At 52.5% G+C, this 19301-nt stretch overlaps 1 protein-coding gene across 1 annotated transcript in view; it reads left to right on the top strand.

Moving 5' to 3' along the window:
- Positions 1 to 19301, top strand: part of SGIP1 (SH3GL interacting endocytic adaptor 1) — a 61436-nt gene that overhangs the window by 8999 nt on the left and 33136 nt on the right. Inside the window, exons 2-11 of the mRNA XM_058421715.1 lie at positions 4991 to 5054; positions 8761 to 8785; positions 12193 to 12270; positions 13165 to 13221; positions 13612 to 13666; positions 14679 to 14854; positions 16968 to 16979; positions 17473 to 17484; positions 18399 to 18423; positions 18748 to 18799. Coding sequence (XP_058277698.1) covers positions 4991 to 5054; positions 8761 to 8785; positions 12193 to 12270; positions 13165 to 13221; positions 13612 to 13666; positions 14679 to 14854; positions 16968 to 16979; positions 17473 to 17484; positions 18399 to 18423; positions 18748 to 18799 — 556 coding nt within the window. The remainder of the gene's footprint in view (positions 1 to 4990; positions 5055 to 8760; positions 8786 to 12192; positions 12271 to 13164; positions 13222 to 13611; positions 13667 to 14678; positions 14855 to 16967; positions 16980 to 17472; positions 17485 to 18398; positions 18424 to 18747; positions 18800 to 19301) is intronic.

Raw genomic sequence — 19301 nt, 5'->3', positions numbered from 1 at the left:
ACTTGGGGACAGGGGACAGCGGCGGCCTTGGCAGTGCTGGAAACGGGTGGATTCGATCTTGGGGAGCTTTTCCAGCCGGAGAATTCCATGATTCCAAACCAGCCCTCACTGTGCCTGGAGCAGGATTTCACTCCAGGCCTCTGGCATTCTCCAAGCCCGTGAACATTTGGGGAGCTGGCAGAGGGAGGAAGGTGCAGAAGGAGTGGGAAGGTCCTGGGAGCCCAAATCCCGATGGGAATGTGGGGCTGGATCCTGCTCTGGGACGGGGAACACAGCCCCAAAGCCAGGGGTGGCCCCAGAATCCCTGGGATTCCTTCCCTCCTGGAATGGGAGTTGGGAGAAAGGGGCTGGATGTGGATTCAGGCCCCCTTGGGCAGAGTTCAGCTCATCAGAGCCTGAATTCAGGGCTGGGAATGGGGCTGGATTTGGGATCAGCCGTGGGGTTTTGGATCACCTCTGTGCACTGGAGCGAGACCCTCCGTTCCCCCATTCCCACGTTCCCATTCCTGGACTGCCTCTGTTATTCCTTTGGTGCCTTTGGACTGAAATTCCTGATCAGGACAGAACTTTTCCGTATTTATTTGTATTTTTTGAGGAATTCCAAGCCCACAATTGTTGTTGCTCACTTTGATTTTTTTTCAAGGATTTTCTTTCCTCAGGGCCACAGGCAAAATGCCAGCAGTGTCCTGCTCTGGCAGAGTGTGGTGGATCATCCCTTCTTCCTCTTTTTCTTTCGTTTTCCAACAGGGAGGGGCTCCTGTAAGGCTGGGGAGGGTGGAAACCATAAAATCATGGAATTGCTCCATTGGAAGGGACCTTAAAGCTCATCCCATGGGCAGGGACACATCCCACTATCCCAGCCGGGCCTTGGACACTTCCAGGGATCCAGGGGCAGCCACAGCTGCTCTGGGAATTCCAACCCAGCCCCTCCCCACCCTCACAGGGATGGATTCCTTCCCAAAATCCTGTTTGGGATATTGGGAAGCGGCAGTGGGATCCATTCCCTGTGTGCTGTCCCTCCATCCCTTGTCCCCGGTCCCTCTCCAGCTCTCCTGGAGCCCCTCCAGGCCCTGGCTCTCCCTGGAGCCTTCTCCTCTCCAGGTGAGCATTCCGTTTCCCAGGTGAGCATTCCCAGTTTCCCAGGTGAGCATTCCCAGTTTCCCAGGTGCTGGATTTGGGGCCAATCCCAGAGGATTTGTGCCACAGCCCCTCCCAGGGCAGTGCAGGTCCGGCCTTCGGGGGCTGCCGCTCCAGGATCTCCTCCCTGGAACAGGATCCGGAGTTCTACTTGGAAATGAGGGAAGCTGAAATATTAATGCTGTGTTGTGGAAGGGCTCAGGTTATCCCTGAGCTGCTGCCGAGCAAAACCTGAAATCCTGCGGGGATTTCATTGGGATTCATCCCTCTGGGGCTGGATATTCCTGAAATCCTGCGGGGATTTCATTGGGATTCATCCCTCTGGTGCTGGATTTTCCTGAAATCCTGCTGGGATTTCGCTGGAATTTCGTTGGGATTCATCCCACTGGTGCTGGATATTCCTGAAATCCTGCAGGAATTTCATTGGGATTCATCCCTCTGGTGCTGGATATTCCTGAAATCCTGCTGGAATTTCACTGGGATTCATCCCACTGGTGGTGCCCTGGGTTTTTATGGGAATTTTCTCCCCATTCCTGAGCTTTTCTTTATGCTCCGGCCTCGCCCTGCTTCGTTTATTCCATTGAAATGTGGAATATCAATAATTCCCGTGGTTTGGGTGCCTTTGGAGTGTTAGGAAGGCATTAATTAACTTAATTATCCAGGAAAAAAAAAACATTGGACAAAGTGAAAAGCAGAGGTGGCGGCTGGGGCTTGGCCGTCGTGCTGCGGAGGGTGAGGCAGCTGAGGATTTTGGGGCGTGCCGAGGACCAAAAGTGCCCATTTTTATATGGAAATGGCCTTGGGAGTGTCCAGGCTGCTGCTGAGGAGGAGCAGGGGAATCTCCTGGGGAATCTTCTGCTGGTTGGCCCAGCAGCTGGGACATCGATTTAGGGCCTTAAAATTGAATTTACCGCCAGACTTTTCCCTCCGGGAACGCCCCAGTGTTCCGGGAGCCTCCTTCTGCCGTGCTCAGCCACGGGCAGGGTTTGTCCTTCCCCTGGGTTCCCGCATCCCTGGAGGAATCCAGGAGGGATGTGCGGGTCTGTGTGTGGTGGGCAAAGCAAAAACACCCACCCACAAAAGAAAAGAAAAATTCAAACCCACGAGTGAATATTTAATCCCTCCCTTCCTCTTCCTCCTCTCCCCGCTCTTGAGTCCGTCACGGCCGTTAGATGAATTTTATCTTTGTGCTGGGATGAAGCAGAATCCATTTCAAGCATTTTTTTTTTTTTAATTTTTACTTTCCTCACCACAGGGAGCATCAACGCCCTGCCTCTCCTCTTGGGGAGGCGTTTTCCGTATGGATCTCGTGCTCCCAAGTGGATGATTTCTCCTCCAGGGATCTCCCTCAGCATTTGGGGGGTCCAGAGGCAGCAGCTGCTCCCTGGGGGTGGAGTGCTGGAATTTGGGAGAATCGGGGTTGGTTTGCTCCTGGAGTTGAGTTGTGGGTGCAGAAAACGACGTTGGTCCCTCTTAAGAGTGAAACAGAGGAGGTTTCACGGTGTTAAATAGCGAATCGTGGTTCTCACGTGGAATTCTTACGGATTGCAGGAAAAAAGGATTTCAGAGGTGGATAATGCCCTGGGTTTGGAGGGGTTTGTGGGGTTTTTTGTTTGTGGTTTTGTTGTGTGTGTGTTTGAAGTGAGATGAACCGACGCCGGGGTTGGTTCAGCCTGGGTTTGTTCCGGCAGTCCTGGAAATCTCCAGTCCGGAGAATTCCACGCGGAATTCCCGCGGTTGAAGGCTGTGACCTTTAGGAAAAGATTTGGTTAATTTTTCTAAGGCTGAGCCTTGCCAGGACGGGTCTTTGGGTGCTTCGGCCCTAAGACCACCCGAGGAGGTGCAGATCCCAACCCTCAGCTCAGCCCCTGCACCTCTGGGCGGGGAATTTTCCGGTGGCAGGGGAGTTCCTGGGAAATCCCACCCCTGGGAAATCCCGGCCGTGTCCCTTTGTGGTGTCCCCCTCGGGGCCGTCACTGGGGCGAATGGGGTGGGGTTTTTGTGGGGGATCTGCTCTCAGCACCCCTCTCCAAAGGCAGAGCTCCCTTTCGCTCCCCCTTTCCCGAATGTCCCTGTTCCCTCCGCCAGCAGCACCCCAGGCAGATGGAATTCCTACACCACCGAGCTGCCGAAGGAATTCCAGGTTGGGTTCTGCTTCCCAGGAGACCAAAACACAGCTCAGTCCCGGGGGGTTCTGCCCTTCCTGCTCCGCTCGGGGTTTGGAGGGGGGGCGTTTTCCAGAGGGGAGATTTTCGGGAATGTTCCTCCGTTATTTAAGGACTCGCCTGAGCCTTGGTGGGGATGGGGGAAAAAAGGATGGATTTGGGAAATCCAGGGATGGGGCAGGATGGATGGATGGATGAGCCTGTGGGGTTTCAGCTGGTTTTATGGAATATATGGATCCCACAGGCTGGAAAACCTGGGATAGGGGGGAAGCTGTCCCTGCCCGTGGGGAACAGGAAAAGCTTTAAAATCCCCGAACCATCCTGGAATGCTGCAAAAAGAGGGAAAAGCCCGGAGAAACCCACTCTGCTCCCTCGGCGTTCCAGGGTTGTGGTGGTGGCTGCTGCCCCTGGGGGCTCTGGAATTCCAGGATTTCCCAGCTGGCTCCGGAATCCTTGGTCCCGGGCATTGTGCAGATAAAAACCAGCGCTGAGCCACAACCAAGCTCAGGGTTTAAACTGGGTTTTAACACCCAGGGGGGATTTTCCTCCTTCCATCGGTGCCCACAAACAGCGCGGAAAAGGAGGGAGTCATTAGGACAGAAATATTGGGAATATTAACTGGGGAATAATAGCTGGGAAACAAAATATTGAGTGGGAAATATTAACTGGGAGACAAATATTGAGTGGGAAATAATCACTGGGAAATAAATATTAACTGGGAGACAAATATTGAGTGGGAAATAATAACTGGGAAATAAATTCTAACTGTGAAACTGTTAACTGGGAAGTAATGACTGGGAAACAAATATTGAGTGGGAAATAAAAACTGGGAAGTAAATGTTAACTGGGAAGTAATAACTGGAAAACAAATATTGAGTGGGAAATATTAACTGGGAGACAAATGTTGAGTGGGAAATAATGGCTGGGAAATAAATATTAACTGTGAAACAATTAGCTGGGAAGTAATAACTGGGAAACAAATATTGACTGGGAAATATTGGTTGGAGAACAAATATTCACTGGGAAATAACTGGGAAATATTAACTGTGAAACAATTAACTGGGAAATAAATATTGACTGGGAAATATTAACTGGAAAATAAATATTGACCAGGAAATATTAGCAGAGAACAAATATTAACTGGGAAATATTAACTGTGAAACAATTAACTGGGAAATAAATATTGACCGGGGAATATTAACCAGGGAACAAATATTGAGTGGGAAATAACTGGGAAATATTAACTGTGAAACAATTAACTGGGAAATAAATATTGACCAGGGAATATTAACCAGGGAACAAATATTGAGTGGGAAATATTAACTGGGAAACAAATATTGACTGGGAAATATTAACTGTGAAACAATTAACTGGGAAATAAATATTGACCGGGGAATATTAACCGGGGAACAAATACTGCGCATGGAATGTGAAGGGGGAAATAACTCAGCCCCACGCTCTGGCGGGGAGTTAATGAGTGTTAAATGAAGAAATAAATGAGAGAAATAAATGTCCACAGAGGCTCCTGGCGGCTCCTCAGCTCTGTGGTTCTGCGATCCCCTGCCTTCGGCTCTTCCCTTTTTTTTCGCCTCATTCAGTGCGGGAACGGGGAAGCTTTGGGAGGATTTACTCCGGGGGGGTTCCGTTAATATTTATTGCCTTTCCCTTTGTGCTCCTCTCGCCCTCAGGACTGAAAAAACGAACCAGGAAGGCCTTTGGCATACGGAAGAAAGAAAAGGACACTGATTCCACGTAAGCTGATCGGAGCTCATGCGACGTTAATGCGCTCTGCGGCGGGCAGGAATTTGGGGCACCCCAGGCCCTCGTTACCTCTGGACAGAGGTTTTAACAGCAGACCCAATCCCAGATGTTTTCCCCGGCACACCTGGAAAACGCGGGATTTCCTGGGAGCTGCTGCAGAGGTCTCGGTGTTCGGGGGTTTTTTGGGGGCCTCCTCGGAGTTGGGGCAGATTCATCTCGAGCTGCTCTTCGGAGCTCTTAGGGGATGTAAATTCGGTTTGCACTGATGTGGCTGGGGAAGGGGCAGGGGCTGGTGCAGCGCAGGGGTTTCACTTCCCAGGAAACCTCTGGCAGGGGATTCTTCCCACATCTGGTGGGGGATGCTGTGTGAGGGGTCTGGAGCCCCAGGAGAGGCTGAGGGAGCTGGGAAGGGGCTGAGCCTGGAGAAAAGGAGGCTCAGGGGGGATCTTGTGGCTCTGCACAGCTCCTGACAGGAGGGGACAGCCGGGGGGATTTGGGATCTGCTCCCAGGGAACAGAGGGACAGGAGGAGAGGGAACGGCCCCAGGCTGGGCCAGGGGAGCCTCAGGGTGGATATTTGGGATAATTCCTTCCTGGAAGAGTGTCCAGCCTTGGCACAGGTGGAGTCCCCATCCCTGGAGGGGTTCAGAAGCCCTGTGGATGTGGCTCCTGGGGACATGAGGTGGCCCTGGCAGCTCTGGGTTGCTTGGATTTGACGTTCCAGAGGGATTTTCCACCACAATTCCCTGGTTCTCAGCTGCCGCTGCTGTGGCTTTGGGACGGATGTCCCCAAGTGGCAAAGGAGCCGGTGCCACCACCTCCTGGGGGCAGCAGGGGACAGGCAGCAGGGGACAGGCAGCAGGGGACAGGCAGCAGGGCCGTCCCCTCCCGCAGCTCTGCCGGGGTGCTCCGTGTCTGTCAGCAGAAACTCCGAGGTTTTGCCTTTGATTCCATTTGGATTTGCTTCCCTAAGCGATTTTCTGTCCTGGTGGGAGTCGTTTGGAGGTTTGCCATGCCGAGGGACACATCCCCAGGCCTGGCCAGGTGTCCCTGGTGGCACCGGCACCTCCGCTGGGCTTTTCCTGCGGCAAGGAGGGGCCGGGGGCGGTGGGCACGCGGGGCACATCCCAAAAGAGGGACGAGCATTCCCGAGCTGTCCTCCTGCCGTCCCCAGGGACGGTGGCATCCATCCGCCGAGCCTGGGCACAGCCAGGAGCTCCAGCCGGGCGCGAGCTCATCCATAATTCCTCCGGGTGGGCAGGAATGAGGGAACGAGGCTCCTTCACATCTTCTGGGAAACCGCCGGGGCCGGGCGCTGCCTTTCTCCAGCGCTGGGATTTCCGCGGCTCCATCCCGCTGCTCCCGGCGGGTTGGGAACAGGCTGGCAGGGACAGCAGGGACCCCGGGCTGCCGCGGAGGTCGCGGAGAGGCCGCCCCGGGAGGACGCTGCAATTAGCAGCAGCGGTGATTAGCGCGGCGGGGTCACGGCGCGGCCGCGGCCCCGAGGGCTTTGGGCGATCTCCAAATCCCCGGCGGGGATGGAGAAGGGGAGAAGGGAAGGGATGGAGGAGGGAGAGATGGAGAAGGGAAGGGATGGAGGAGGGAAGGATGGAGGAGGGGGAGATGGAGAAGGGGAGGGATGGAGGAGGGGAGGAGAGAAGGAGGGAGAGATGGAGAGGGATGGAGGAGGGAGAGATGGAGAGGGAGAAGGGAGGGATGGAGCCCAGGATAGAGAGGGAGGAGGGAGGGATGAAGCCCGGGAGAAGGGCGGGAGGAAAGGAGTCAGGAGAAGGGAGGGAGGGATGGAGAAGGGAGGGGAGGGATGGAGAAGGGGAGGAGAGAGGGAGAAGGGAGGAAGGGAAGGGATGGAGCCCGGGAGGAGGAAGGGGAAGGGATGGAGCAGGAGAAGGGAAGGATGGAGCCCGGGATAGAGAGGGAGAAGGGAGGAAGGGAAGGGATGGAGCCTGGGAGAAGGCAGACTGGAGCAAGAGAAGGGATGGAGGGAGGGATGGAGCCCGGGAGAAGGGAGGGGAGAATGGAGTCAGGAGGAGCAAGGGAAGGAATGCGGCAGGAGGAGGGCGGGAGGGATGGAGCCGGGAGAAGGTGGAATGGAGTCAGGAGGAGGAAGGGATGGAGCAGGAGAAGGGAGGGAGAGATGGAGCCCGGGATGGAGAAGGAGAAGGGAGGGATGGAGCCCAGGAGGAGAGAGGCAGGAATGGAGTCAGGAGAAGGAAGGGAAGGGATGGAGCTCGGGAGAAGACAGCATGGAGCAGGAGGAGGGAGGGAGCGATGGAGAAGGGGAGGAGGGAGGGATGGAGCCCGGGATAGAGAGGGAGAAGGGAAGGGATGGAGCCCGGGAGAAGGCAGAATGGAGCAAGAGAAGGGATGGAGGGAGGGATGGAGCCAGGAGGAAGAAGGGGAAAGGATGGAGAAGGGTTGGAGCCCGGGAGAAGGGAAGGGAGAATGGAGTCAGGAGGAGGAAGGGAGAGGGAGGGAGGGGAGTGATGGAGCCGGGAGAAGGAAGGGATGGTGACATCTGCCACCCCCGGCCGTGGCCGGGCCACCACAGCCCCAGGACACTGCCCTGCGGTCCCTGGAGCTGCTGATGGGTCCGGGATGGTTCTGCTGGAGCTGCTGTGGGGAGGGAGCCACTGCTCTTCCCCTGCCTGGGGAGGGTCTCCACAGCAATTCCAGCTGGGATGGGAGCAGGGGGTGACATCCCTGCCTGGGGAGGGTCTCCACAGCAATTCCAGCTGGGATGGGAGCAGGGGGTGACATCCCTGCCTTGGGAGGGTCTCCACGGCAATTCCAGGTGGGATGGGAGCAGGGGGTGACATCCCATGTGCTGGGGGTCACACAGTGAGGAGCAAACGTAAAAGCAGAAGGGATTTTTTGCCACTTCCAAAGGATTTCAGAGGCTTTTGTGCAAAGAGATGGAGCCTGAATAGGAGGGGTGGGACTCAAGCATGGATCGGTTGGAAAACTTGAAGGGAAAAACTTTTAAGGGATAGAACACCAAAGGATGTGACACCAAGGAGCCCCCAGAAGGGTTTCCGTGGTGCCCTGAACTGGTGGCACATCCCTGGCACTGCAGGGAGCTCGGGACGTGTGAGGAGCCCATCTGGATTCCAGGGACATTGGCATTCCCGAAATCCCTCGGCATCCCCGGGCGGTGCCGTGAGGCAGCCCGGATCCCAAATCCCATAAAGAGCCGGGGATTAGGGTCCCTGGGGAGCCTCGGATCCCAAATCCCATAAAGAGCCGGGGATTAGGGTCCCTGGGGTGCCTCGGATCCCAAATCCCATAAGGAGCCGGGGATTAGGGTCCCTGGGGAGCCTCGGCAGTTTCCCAATCCATTCAGCAGGGAAGCGTTTGTCCTTCTGGCTTCCTCCAGGTGGGATCCCTGTCCCCGGCAGAAGGATGGACGCGGGGCAGGGATGTGGCTGTGGGAGGGGTGCAGGAGCCGGCTGGGACAGCCCCAGCAGCACTTCGTTGGCTGATAAACCTGAAATTTATCAGCTGATAACACGAGGGGATAAAAAAATTCCCGTCCCCTTGCGTGGGCTCCACGAGGAGCAGGTGACTGGGATGCGCTGGGTGTCGTAGTCCCAGTTTCTAATTCGTTTAAAAAACAATTTCCATGAGTTAATCAGGCGGGGTTTGGGCACTAACCCAGGTCCTTTTTCTGTTCTTTCCAGAGGGTCTCCAGACAGGGATGGCATCGTGAGTATTGCCCAGCCCTCTGCTCCTCAGGTGTCACCTCCCCTTCCACCCCATCAGCATCCATGGACGGTTTTTGGTTAATATAGAAAATAAATGTTGAAAATCCACGCAAAAAGTTGGCAAATTCCGGGTTTCCTATAAAAAAATATCGACAGAGGCGGCGCCAGGGGTGGAGGGAGCAGGTGTCCTGCTAAAGCCCAGCTCCTCATCCTCCTTCCCACTCCTGCTAATTGGCTTGGGCCAGATTTGCTGCCTGAGGAGTTCAGGGGAAATTGCCAGAGCAGCTGTTTCCAGCCTCTATTTTTATTCTCTATATTAACCTGAAAGCAATGAGGTGGTTGTGGTTTGCTTTGTTTATTTATTTTTATTTTTTTTTTTTCTTTAATTGCTGCTGCTTTTATTCCTGGTGTTGGACTGAAATGTCCCTGCTGGAGCTGGGCCCCGTCTCGTTTAGTGTCTGGTACCAAAAACACGCCGGGTTCAGGCTGGGCTTTACCTCTTCAGCAAATCCAGGGTTCGGAATTTCACCCCAAAATTAAGATGAGCCCCTTGTGAGGCTCAGCAGGGAGAGCAGTGCTGGGGCATGTTTTAAAAAGATAAAAATTTGGGGGGGTGCAGGGGGGGCAAGCTGCTCCTTGCAGGGAATAATTTTCATTTTTCCCCCCAGTCTGACCCAAAATCCTCGGCTTTGGGCCCTCCCTGTGTTTTTAAGCCGCTTTTTAGGAAATAGAGATGAAAGTAAAGGTAGTGCCTGCAGCAGGGCTCTATTCAGCAGAGATAAAGGAATAAACGGCAGGTTCAGGCTGGATAAATTAATAAATGGCAGATTCAGGCTGGATAAATTAATAAACAATGGATTTAGGTTGGGTAGATTAATAAATGGCAGGTTTAGGTGGGATAAATTAATAAACAATGGGTTTAGGTTGGGTAGATTAATAAATGGCAGGTTTAGGTGGGATAAATTAATAAACAATGGGTTTAGGTTGGATAAATTAATAAATGGCAGGTTCAGGCTGGATAAATTAATAAACGGCAGGTTCAGGCTGGATAAATTAATAAATGGTTGGTTTAGGTTGGGTAGATTAATAAATGGCAGGTTTAGGTGGGATAAATTAATAAACAATGGGTTTAGGTTGGATAAATTAATAAGTGGCAGGTTTAGGTTGGGTAGATTAATAAACAGTGGGTTTAGTTTGAATAAATTAATGAATGGCAGATTCAGGTTGAATAAATTAATAAATGGCAGGTTTAGGTTGGATAAATTAGTAAGTAGCAGGTTTAGGCTGGATAAATGAATAAATGGCATGTTTAAGTTGGGTAGATTAATAAATGGTGGGTTTAGGTTGGCTAGATTAATAATCAGCAGGTTTAGGTAGAATAAACTAATAAATGGCACATTTAGGTTGGATAAATTAAGTAGCAGGTTTAGGTAGAATAAATTAATAAATGGTGGGTTTAGGTAGGATAAATTAATAAATTGCAGGTTTAGGTTGGGTAGATTAATAAACGGTGGGTTTAGGTTGATTAAATTAATAAGTGGCAGGTTTAGGTAGGATAAATTAATAAATGGCAGGTTTAGGTAGGATAAATTAATAAATTGCAGGTTTAGGTAGCATAAATTAATGAATTATGGGTTTAGGCTGGATAGATTAATAATCGGCAGGTTTAGGTAAAACAAACTAATAAATGGAACATTTAGGTTGTGTAAATTAATAAATGGGGTGTTTAGGTTGGGTTGATTAATAAACAGTGGGTTTAGGTTGATTAAATTAATAAATGGTGGGTTTAGGTTGGATAGATTAATAAGCAGCAGGTTTAGGTAGAATAAATTAATAAATGGCACATTTAGGTTGGGTAAATTAATAAGTAGCAGGTTTGGGTAGAATAAATTAATAAATTGCAGGTTTAGGTTGGGTAGATTAATAAACGGTGGGTTTAGGTTGATTAAATTAATAAATGGTGGGTTTAGGTTGGATAAATTAATAAGTGGCAGGTTTAGTTAGGATAAATTAATAAATGGCAGGTTTAGGTAGGATAAATTAATGAATTATGGGTTTAGGCTGGATAGATTAATAATCGGCAGGTTTAGGTAAAACAAACTAATAAATGGAACATTTAGGTTGTGTAAATTAATAAATGGGGTGTTTAGGTTGGGTTGATTAATAAACAGTGGGTTTAGGTTGAATAAAACAATAATCAGCCGGTTTAGATTGATTAAATTAATAAATGGCACATTTAGGTTGGGTAAATTAATAAGTAGAAGTTTTGGGTAGAATAAATTAATAAATGGTGGGTTTAGGTTGGATAAATTAATAAATGGCGGGTTTAGGTTGGATAGATTAATAAGCAGCAGGTTTAGGTAGAATAAACTAATAAACGGCACATTTAGGTTGGGTAAATTAATAAGTAGCAGGTTTGGGTAGAATAAATTAATAAATGGCATGTTTAGGTTGGGTAGATTAATAAACGGTGGGTTTAGGTTGATTAAATTAATAAGTGGCAGGTTTAGGTAGGATAAATTAATAAATGGCATGTTTAGGTTGGGTAGATTAATAAACAGTGGGTTTAGGTTGGTTAAATTAATAAATGGTGGGTTTAGGTTGGATAAATTAATAAACAGTGGGTTTAGGTTGGATAGATTAATAATCGGCAGGTTTGGGTAGAATAAATTAATAAATGGCAGGTTCAGGCTGGATAACTTAGTAAATGGCAGGTTTAGGTAGAATAAATTTATAAATGGCAGGTTTAGGTTGGATAAATTAATAAATGACACGTTTAGGTTGGCTATCCAGAGGAATTCCTCCACACAAAGGGTGCTCAGGGAGGTTTGGAGTCCCCATCCCTGGAGGTGTCCAGGGAACACCTGGGTGGGGACGAGGTGAGGACAGGGCACAGCTGGGACTGGATGACCCTGGAGGTTTTTTCCCCACTTTAATCCCGTGAATATCCAGGGAACATCCCCGGGCTGTTCCCTCCTCCTGCGGGAATCCCATGGGCAGCTTTCCCTTGCCAGGTGTGGGCAGAGGGAGCTCAGGTGTCCTCTCCAAGGACGCAGAAATGCAATTTTTAGGGAATAAAACGAAGCTGCGGAAGGTGATTGATACAGAGGGAATGGAGCTGGAGACATTAAATGTCATTTTTCATCCTCCAGACCCTTTCCCACATAATTTTTGCAGCCACTGGAGTGGCCGGGAGGCAAATCCTGACTGCTGAATAGATCCCACAGGAAAACCCACCTTTGATCCCGGTGGAGCCACAGCTGAGCCTTCCTTTCCTGACAAATCCCTGTTCCCGAGCTCCTGAAACTTCGTTTTGTGCATTAAAAAAGAAAAACAAACAAACAAAAAAAACACCCCAGCCAAGGAGCAGGTGTTTTAACCCTTTTTCTGCCACCCGCACCCTTGCAGCAGCCCAGCCCTCATCCCACTGATCCAACTTCCAATAGCAAAGCCGAGGGCACGCGGGAAGGAGGAAATAAAAACGGGGTAAGGAAAACTGAGCTCGGCTCCCAGCTCCCACAGGGGTGTGGAAAACAGGGAGCCACCCTCGGTTTGGAATCCAGAGCGTAGGAAAAACCCCTCCGGGGCCAGCCAGGCTGATGGAAACGGGGTTAAGGGGGAAAAGCAGGAATCCCGTGGAACAGCATCCAGGATTCCCACAGAACAGCATCCAGAGGTTTTCCCAGAGCTGAGTTTCCGAGGAAGCCGCTCCATCCTTGGGCAGTGTGAGGGGCTGGATGTGGGCAGGGAGCTGGGATGGGAATGTTCCCTCTGGAAGCTCAAGGCAGCTGGATCCATCCCATTTAGGAGCCCCAAATTGTGGCGGCCGTGGGACTTTGGATGGGTTTGGGTGCCCAGAGCCAACCGGGAAAGGGTTCCAGGGGTGATGGACGCCTCTTCCAAACGGAATTCCCTCGATCCCAAGCAGCAGTTCCTGTGTGTGTTGGTGTTTCATGGCATGGACTCATCCCAGACCTTTCCCACGGCTCCATCCCGAATTCCCAACACCCGGCACGTGGGATAATGGGATCTGAATCCTTCTTGGGCTTGCCCTTTCTTGGGGAAGGGGTTTATCTCCCTGGAAATAATTCCCAATAAATTTCCCTGCTCCACTGGCACTGGGAGCTTCCACTGCTGCCAGCCCTTCCCAAGGGCTGGAACACCCCAGCACATGGAGAAACGGCCATTTCCTCATTTTCCTTAGGAAGTGTTGGGTGTACACCTAAAGATTATCCAAAAACCCCCTCCTTTCATCTCTCTGGGATGGGAGAATTCCAGAGCTGGGGAAAGCTGTTGGATTTCTGTGGGTGTGGGATCCCGCTCCGGGATGTGCTGTGTTCCTGCTTCCTCCATTTCAACCATGGGAATTTTCCTTTCCAGAAGAAAACCAACGGAGCCCCGAATGGATTTTATGCAGAGATCGACTGGGACAGATACGTGAGTGTCCCCTGGAGCTTCCCTGCTTCCCATGGGAATCCCAGGCTCTTCCCGCGCTCATTTTGGGCTCTTTGGGTGGGATCGGCTCTGTCCAGACACCAATTCCATACCTCAACCAGAATTCCCAGGAATGAGGTGGCTCTGGAGAGCTCTGGCCTGGCCCCAGGGGAGGTTGCGGTTTATCCGGGGAAAACTTTGAGTCATAATCAGGGATTGAAACTTTTCCTTCTGCAAAATCACCGGTGGGGTTTGAGGCGCCCGTGGCTCTGTGTGGCCCCAGGGGCTTGGGCTGTGCAGGAGGAAAGAGCTGCTCCAGTTTTCTGGGAATTAACATTCCTAATTTTCCTGTTTTGTTTTGTTTTTTTTTTTTCTTTTTTTTCCCCAATCCAGAACTCACCCGAGCTGGATGAGGAGGGATACAGCATCCGACCCGAGGAACCAGGATATATCCTTTGGGTTTGGCTTTTGTTCCAGCCTGGAACAGGAGCTGGACTTCACAGGCAGGCCAAGGGCTCTTTTTATTTCATTATTATTATTTATTATTAATGATTATTATTATTCATTTCCACCTTTCGGTTTTCATTTGGAGCTGGCGCTCCACAGACGAAGCTGAATTCCCCAGGGAATTACCTGAGGCATTGGGATTGCCTTTGATTCTCACTGCCATGGAATGAGGAGCGGGGGGAACATCCCACGGGATGGAGACCAAAATAATCCATGATTATCCTGGAGAAAAGGAGGATCAGGGAGGAGCTCGTGGCTCCCAGCAAGGAGGGGACAGCCGGGGGGGTCGGGATCTGCTCCCAGGGAACAGGGACAGGAGGAAAGGGAATGGCCTCAACTTCCAGGGGAGGTTTGGGTGGGATATTTGGGAAAATTCCTTCATGGAAAAGGCTGCTCAGGCATTGGGACAGCTGCCCAGGGCAGGGGGTGGGGTCCCCATTCCTGGAGGGATTTGAAATCCGTGTGGATGTGGCACTTGGGGGATGGCTGGGCCCGATTGTCTCACAGGGCTTGGAAAACAGGGAGTCACCCTGGATTTGGAATCCAGAGCGCAGGAAAAACCCTCCGGGGCCAGCCAGGCTGATGGAAACGGGGTTAAGGGGGAAAAGCAGGAATCCCACGGAACAGCATCCAGAGGTTTTCCCAGAGCTGAGCTTCCGAGGAAGCCGCTCCATCCTTGGGCAGCGTGAGGGGCTGGATCAGGGCAGGGAGCTGGGATGGGAATGTTCCCTCTGGAATCTCAAGGCAGCTGGATCCATCCCTAGGAGCAATCCCGTGAAATCCAGCCGTGCATCCGACCCCTGGGCTGGGTTTATCCCTGAGAACAGCCCCAGCATCTCCTCCCCGACTTCGGGGTCGGCGTTTCGGGATCGCCGGGATTCCCCCCGCCCTCCAGCGAGCCTCGGACGGCGCAGAATTCCCCCAGTTCCTTCAATTCCTTAACCGTGCTGTACCTACCAAAGGAAAGCACTTCTACTCCTCCAGCGAGTCGGAGGAGGAGGAGGAGGCGCACAAGAAGTTCAACATCAAGATCAAGCCGCTGCAGGCCAAGGACGTCCTGCGCAGCGCCGCCACCGTGGACGAGCTCAAGGCGTCCGTCGGCAACATCGCGCTCTCCCCGTCCCCCGTGGTGAGTCCTGCCCTCTTCCCAGCCTTTCCCAGCCTCTCCCCGGCTCCCGGGGCGCCGCCGATCCGCAGGGATCGCCCCCAGCTCGCTGACCCTCCGCTCGGTTCCCGTGGGTTTGTTTCGGCGGGCGTCGCCGGGATGTTTCCGGTTCGAAGCGTCGGAGGAATTCCTTTTCCCCGCTCACGAAGAGAGATTGGGATGTGTTTGTTCCCTGATTGGTTTTTTTTCCCACCCCCTCTCCTCGTTTTTTTCGATGAGGGAAAAGGGGGTTTTCGATCAAGGGGGATTTTCAGCCGTCGTCATCTCAGGGTTTTGCCTCGGTTCCCAAGGCGAGGAAAGCATCTGTGGGATTTTCCGTGGGATTTTGGGGGGATGTTTCCCAGCCTGGAGGTGAATCCAGGCTCCTGGAAGGAAAGGTCGTTTTTCCTTAGTCCGTCCTGGCACAGAGACCATCTCCCCTCTGCTTTTCCTAGGGCTTGTTACGATTCCTGTTGGCTCATCCCAATCTGTTCAGCCATGAAAAGATTGGATTCGGGGCTTTCAGGAGGTTTGAGCGTGGGCTTTAGTGGCTTCCCAGACAGAGCTTTCCGTGATTTATAGATAATCTGGATAAATTAACCTGAATAAACCTGAAATGTGGATGATACCAATATATAAATAACCTGGATAAATTAATCTGAATAACCTGGTAAACTGACCTGAAGCGTGGATGATATCAATAGATAAATAACCTGGATAAATTAATCTAAATAAACCTGAAATGTGAATATCAATATATAAATAACCTGGATAAATTAATCTGAATAAACCTGATAAATTGACCTGAAGTGTGGATGATATCAATATATAAATAACCTGGATAAATTATATCTGAATAATCTGGTAAATTGACCTGAAGCATGGATGATATCAATATATAAATAACCTGGATAAATTATATCTGAATAATCTGGTAAATTGACCTGAAGCGTGGATGGCTCTCCAAGCCAAACCAAAATAAAATCCCCGTGTTTTGTTTCTGCTTCCCAACCAGGGAGCTTCTGTCTGTTGGCATTCCAGGATCGGGAATGGCAGTCGGATGCTTTGGGAAGCACAAAAAAAAGGGGGGGGAAAGCCCGACCTCAAAATGAACAATTTAATGGTGATGATGACGATAACAATGATGCCAGGATAACCAAATTCTCCTGGAATGTGCATTTTACCAAACAGGATCTTTGTCTCCTCTTTCCCGCGGGGTTTTTCCTGCCGAGGATTTTGAGGGGTGGTTTGGGACGGGGTCAGGATGATCCCGGTGTGGGCTGGCCCGAGGGGTTTGGGTGCTGGGTTCAGGGGACAGCGCTGTGCCTCGGGGTGATCCCTGGGGCTGGAGCCGGAGCCTCCCTGTGGAAGGAGCTCGGGGAAGGCCGGGCTGGGCAGGAGGATCCCAACCCCGGGTGCGGAGCCAAAGGGAGCAGATGGGCCGGGAGGGGATCCTGGCACGGGCCAGGAAAGCACCAGAGCCCGGGGCAGGAGCCGCCTGCAGGAGTCTGGCATCCACAGGAATCCCAGGTTTGGCTGCCAGGTCCCTGCCCTTCTCCTGGGCTCTTCTTCTCTCCCAAAGCAGCTGCAAACCTGGGAGAGAAGCTCCGGCACCGCCGCTGGGAGCGAGATCGGGAATCCCATGGGTCGGGCTGGGAGGGACCTAAAATCCCATTCCATGGGCGGGGACACCCGGAACTATCCCGGGGTGCTCCAGCCCGGCCTTGGGCGCTGCCAGGGATCCAAGGACAGCCCCAGCTTCCCTGGGCACCCGTGCCAGGCGCTGTCACCGTCACTCCCAGCCCTCTGCGCCGGGAGTTCTGCTGCCCTCGCTGGGAATGAAGCAGGCTTCATTCAGCAGGGCCTGTAACCATGAAACCATGGGATCCTTCCCGTAAGGAGGAGGCCCAGACACAGCTTTTCTATTCCCAAACGCTCCCTCTCCCTCCAGTCTCCCACGAGACTCCTGTCCCTCTGCTTTGCTGCGTCTTCAACCTGACACAAACCTTTGATTCCTCTTTGTTAAAAATCCCTCATCTTCTCATTCTCTCTCTCTTTTTTTTTTTTTTTTCCCCATCCTCTCTCCGCCTTCTTTTAGAGGAAAAGTCCGGTAAGAAACGCAATTTTTATCTCCTGGAGTATTTTAAGCCAGCTTTGCGGGCTCTCGTGCCGTCACTAGGGCTGAAAGGCCGAGAGCAAACAACAAAACCCTGCCCTTCTGGCACCAAGATCAGTTTTAATTTCCTTTGTCGCTGGCTTAGAGCACCTTAAAATAGAACCTGTAAAAACAGAGCCGGGCTTGGCTCCGAGCGCGCTTTGGGTGCGGGAATTCGCACGAGGCGTGCAAGGGCTCGGTTCTACGCGGATTGTGGCACCTCCAAAGGCAGGAGGAGGCAGGAATCCCGCCCCGTGGCGCCCTTGGGGCTCCTCCAAGAGATCTCATCTTCCAGCGGGGAAATCCCCCTCCTTTCCCGGGGTTTGGGTTCCCCTGGGGGGCTCCCCCAGGGTGCCCCTGGAGGCGTGGTGGCTGTTGGGGACCGTGGGGCGCTGACCTGTCACTCTCTGACCAGGTGTCTCTTCTCTCCCCTTCTCGCTGACCGCAGCGGCGCAGCCCGGTAAGAACCCTGGAATTCCTGGGGAATGGGCTCACGGAGGGGTCCCTGCCCGTGCCGGGGCTCCGGGGTGGGCGCGGGGCGCGGGGACAGCTGCCAGGGGTGTCACACACCCCTCTGCGTGAGCCCAGCCGCGGCGGGACCTCGGTGGCACCGAGGGGCGCTCAGTGACGGGAACCCCCGGAGACCCCGCTCCCGTTCTGGGGTGTCTGTGATCAGGACACGCAAAGCAACCACACGGAGACGAGAGATTTGCAGGGCAGAGCTGTTCCTCTGAGAGAGCCCAAGGCTGAGCCAAGCCCAGAGCCCCTCTGCCTGGTTATTTCTTACTTTTTATACATTTGTGGGTCTGGCTGTGGATTGGCTTCTGGAGTTTTCACCTCCCAGCCCAATGGCCAGACCAACTGTCAGTTACAATTGTTTTCAGGTTAGAAATGTGCAAACAAAGGACAGGGAATGAAAAACAAAGGATTTGTTTATGTTACATCTGTGAGAAAGGGCAAAAACTGCTCCTAATGTTGTACAGTAGCTAAAAAGTCTGACTCAATTTTATGAACAATCAAAAGGCTTTAAAAAGCTCAGAAAAACCAGGGTGACAGAAGTCCCCGCTCCCGCGGTTGGGGAGGATTTGGCTCTTGCTCCACGAGCCCACGGCAGTGCTGAGTGCCCGTTCCCAGAGCGGTTTGAAATCCCTGTGCCCGTGGCGCTTGGGACAACTCCGAAGGCGCAGGTGGCTTCGCGCGGCTCAGAGGTTTTCTGTAGGGTTTTCCATCGGGTTTTCCGCTCCCTGGAGTTCAGCCCCCTCTGGGAAATGTCCCCTCAGGCAGCTCCTGCCGGGCTGCTTTGCTCCTGGGGTGACGCCTGCCGTGCACCCGTGTCCCCGTGCGCCCCGCTCATCGCTGTGTTTCTCCTTCCAGGGGACGATTAAAAGGAATTTATCCAGTAAGTATCTCCTGCAGCCTAAGGACAGCGCCCATCGCACCTGCTGGAGGGGTGGGGAGGGAGGAAGGAGCGAGTTAAATTTGGTTTGAAGTGCTCCCGGCAGAGCTGGTGGCTCCCAGGAGTTTTCCTGGCAGAAGGGTGCGGGGGGCGTCCTCGGGACACCTGCAGCGGTGCAGTTCCCCTGATTTAGTTCCGCACAGAAATAAATGCGGAATTAAAAGCGGGGTTTTTCCCTGCCAGGATCCGCGCAGCAGGGTGGGTGTGGCACCAGGGGTGGGAATGAGCCTAAAATCCCTACGCTCACCCACGTCTGTGCTGTCCCAGGTGAGGAGATCACGCGGCCCCGGCGCTCCACGCCCACGCCAGACCCCGCCAGGTCAGTGCAGAGCCCTGGGATTATCCAGGGGTCAGGCTCCTCGCCCCTGGGTGGGTTTGGGACGTTCCCGCCTGCACCGCGCTTGGTGGGGAGCGTGAGGGGTTAGATGGGATATTGGGAAGGGATTGTTCCCTGGGACGGGGAGGAATGGGATTCCCAGGGCAGCTAGGTGGGATATTGGGAAGGGATTGTTCCCTGGGACAGGGAGGAATGGGATTCCCAGGGCAGCTAGGTGGGATATTGGGAAGGAATTGTTCCCTGGGACGGGGAGGAATGGGATTCCCAGAGCAGCTAGATGGGATATTGGGAAGGGATTGTTCCCTGGGACGGGGAGGAATGGGATTCCCAGAGCAGCTAGATGGGATATTGGGAAGGGATTGTTCCCTGGGACGGGGAGGAATGGGATTCCCAGAGCAGCTAGATGGGATATTGGGAAGGGATTGTTCCCTGGGACGGGGAGGAATGGGATTCCCAGAGCAGCTAGATGGGATATTGGGAAGGG

This window comes from Hirundo rustica, chromosome 9, assembly GCF_015227805.2.
Source record: "Hirundo rustica isolate bHirRus1 chromosome 9, bHirRus1.pri.v3, whole genome shotgun sequence".
NCBI lineage: Eukaryota > Metazoa > Chordata > Aves > Passeriformes > Hirundinidae > Hirundo > Hirundo rustica.
The sequence above is the reverse complement of the archived record's forward strand: the minus strand, read 5'-3'. Positions and strand labels throughout refer to the sequence as shown.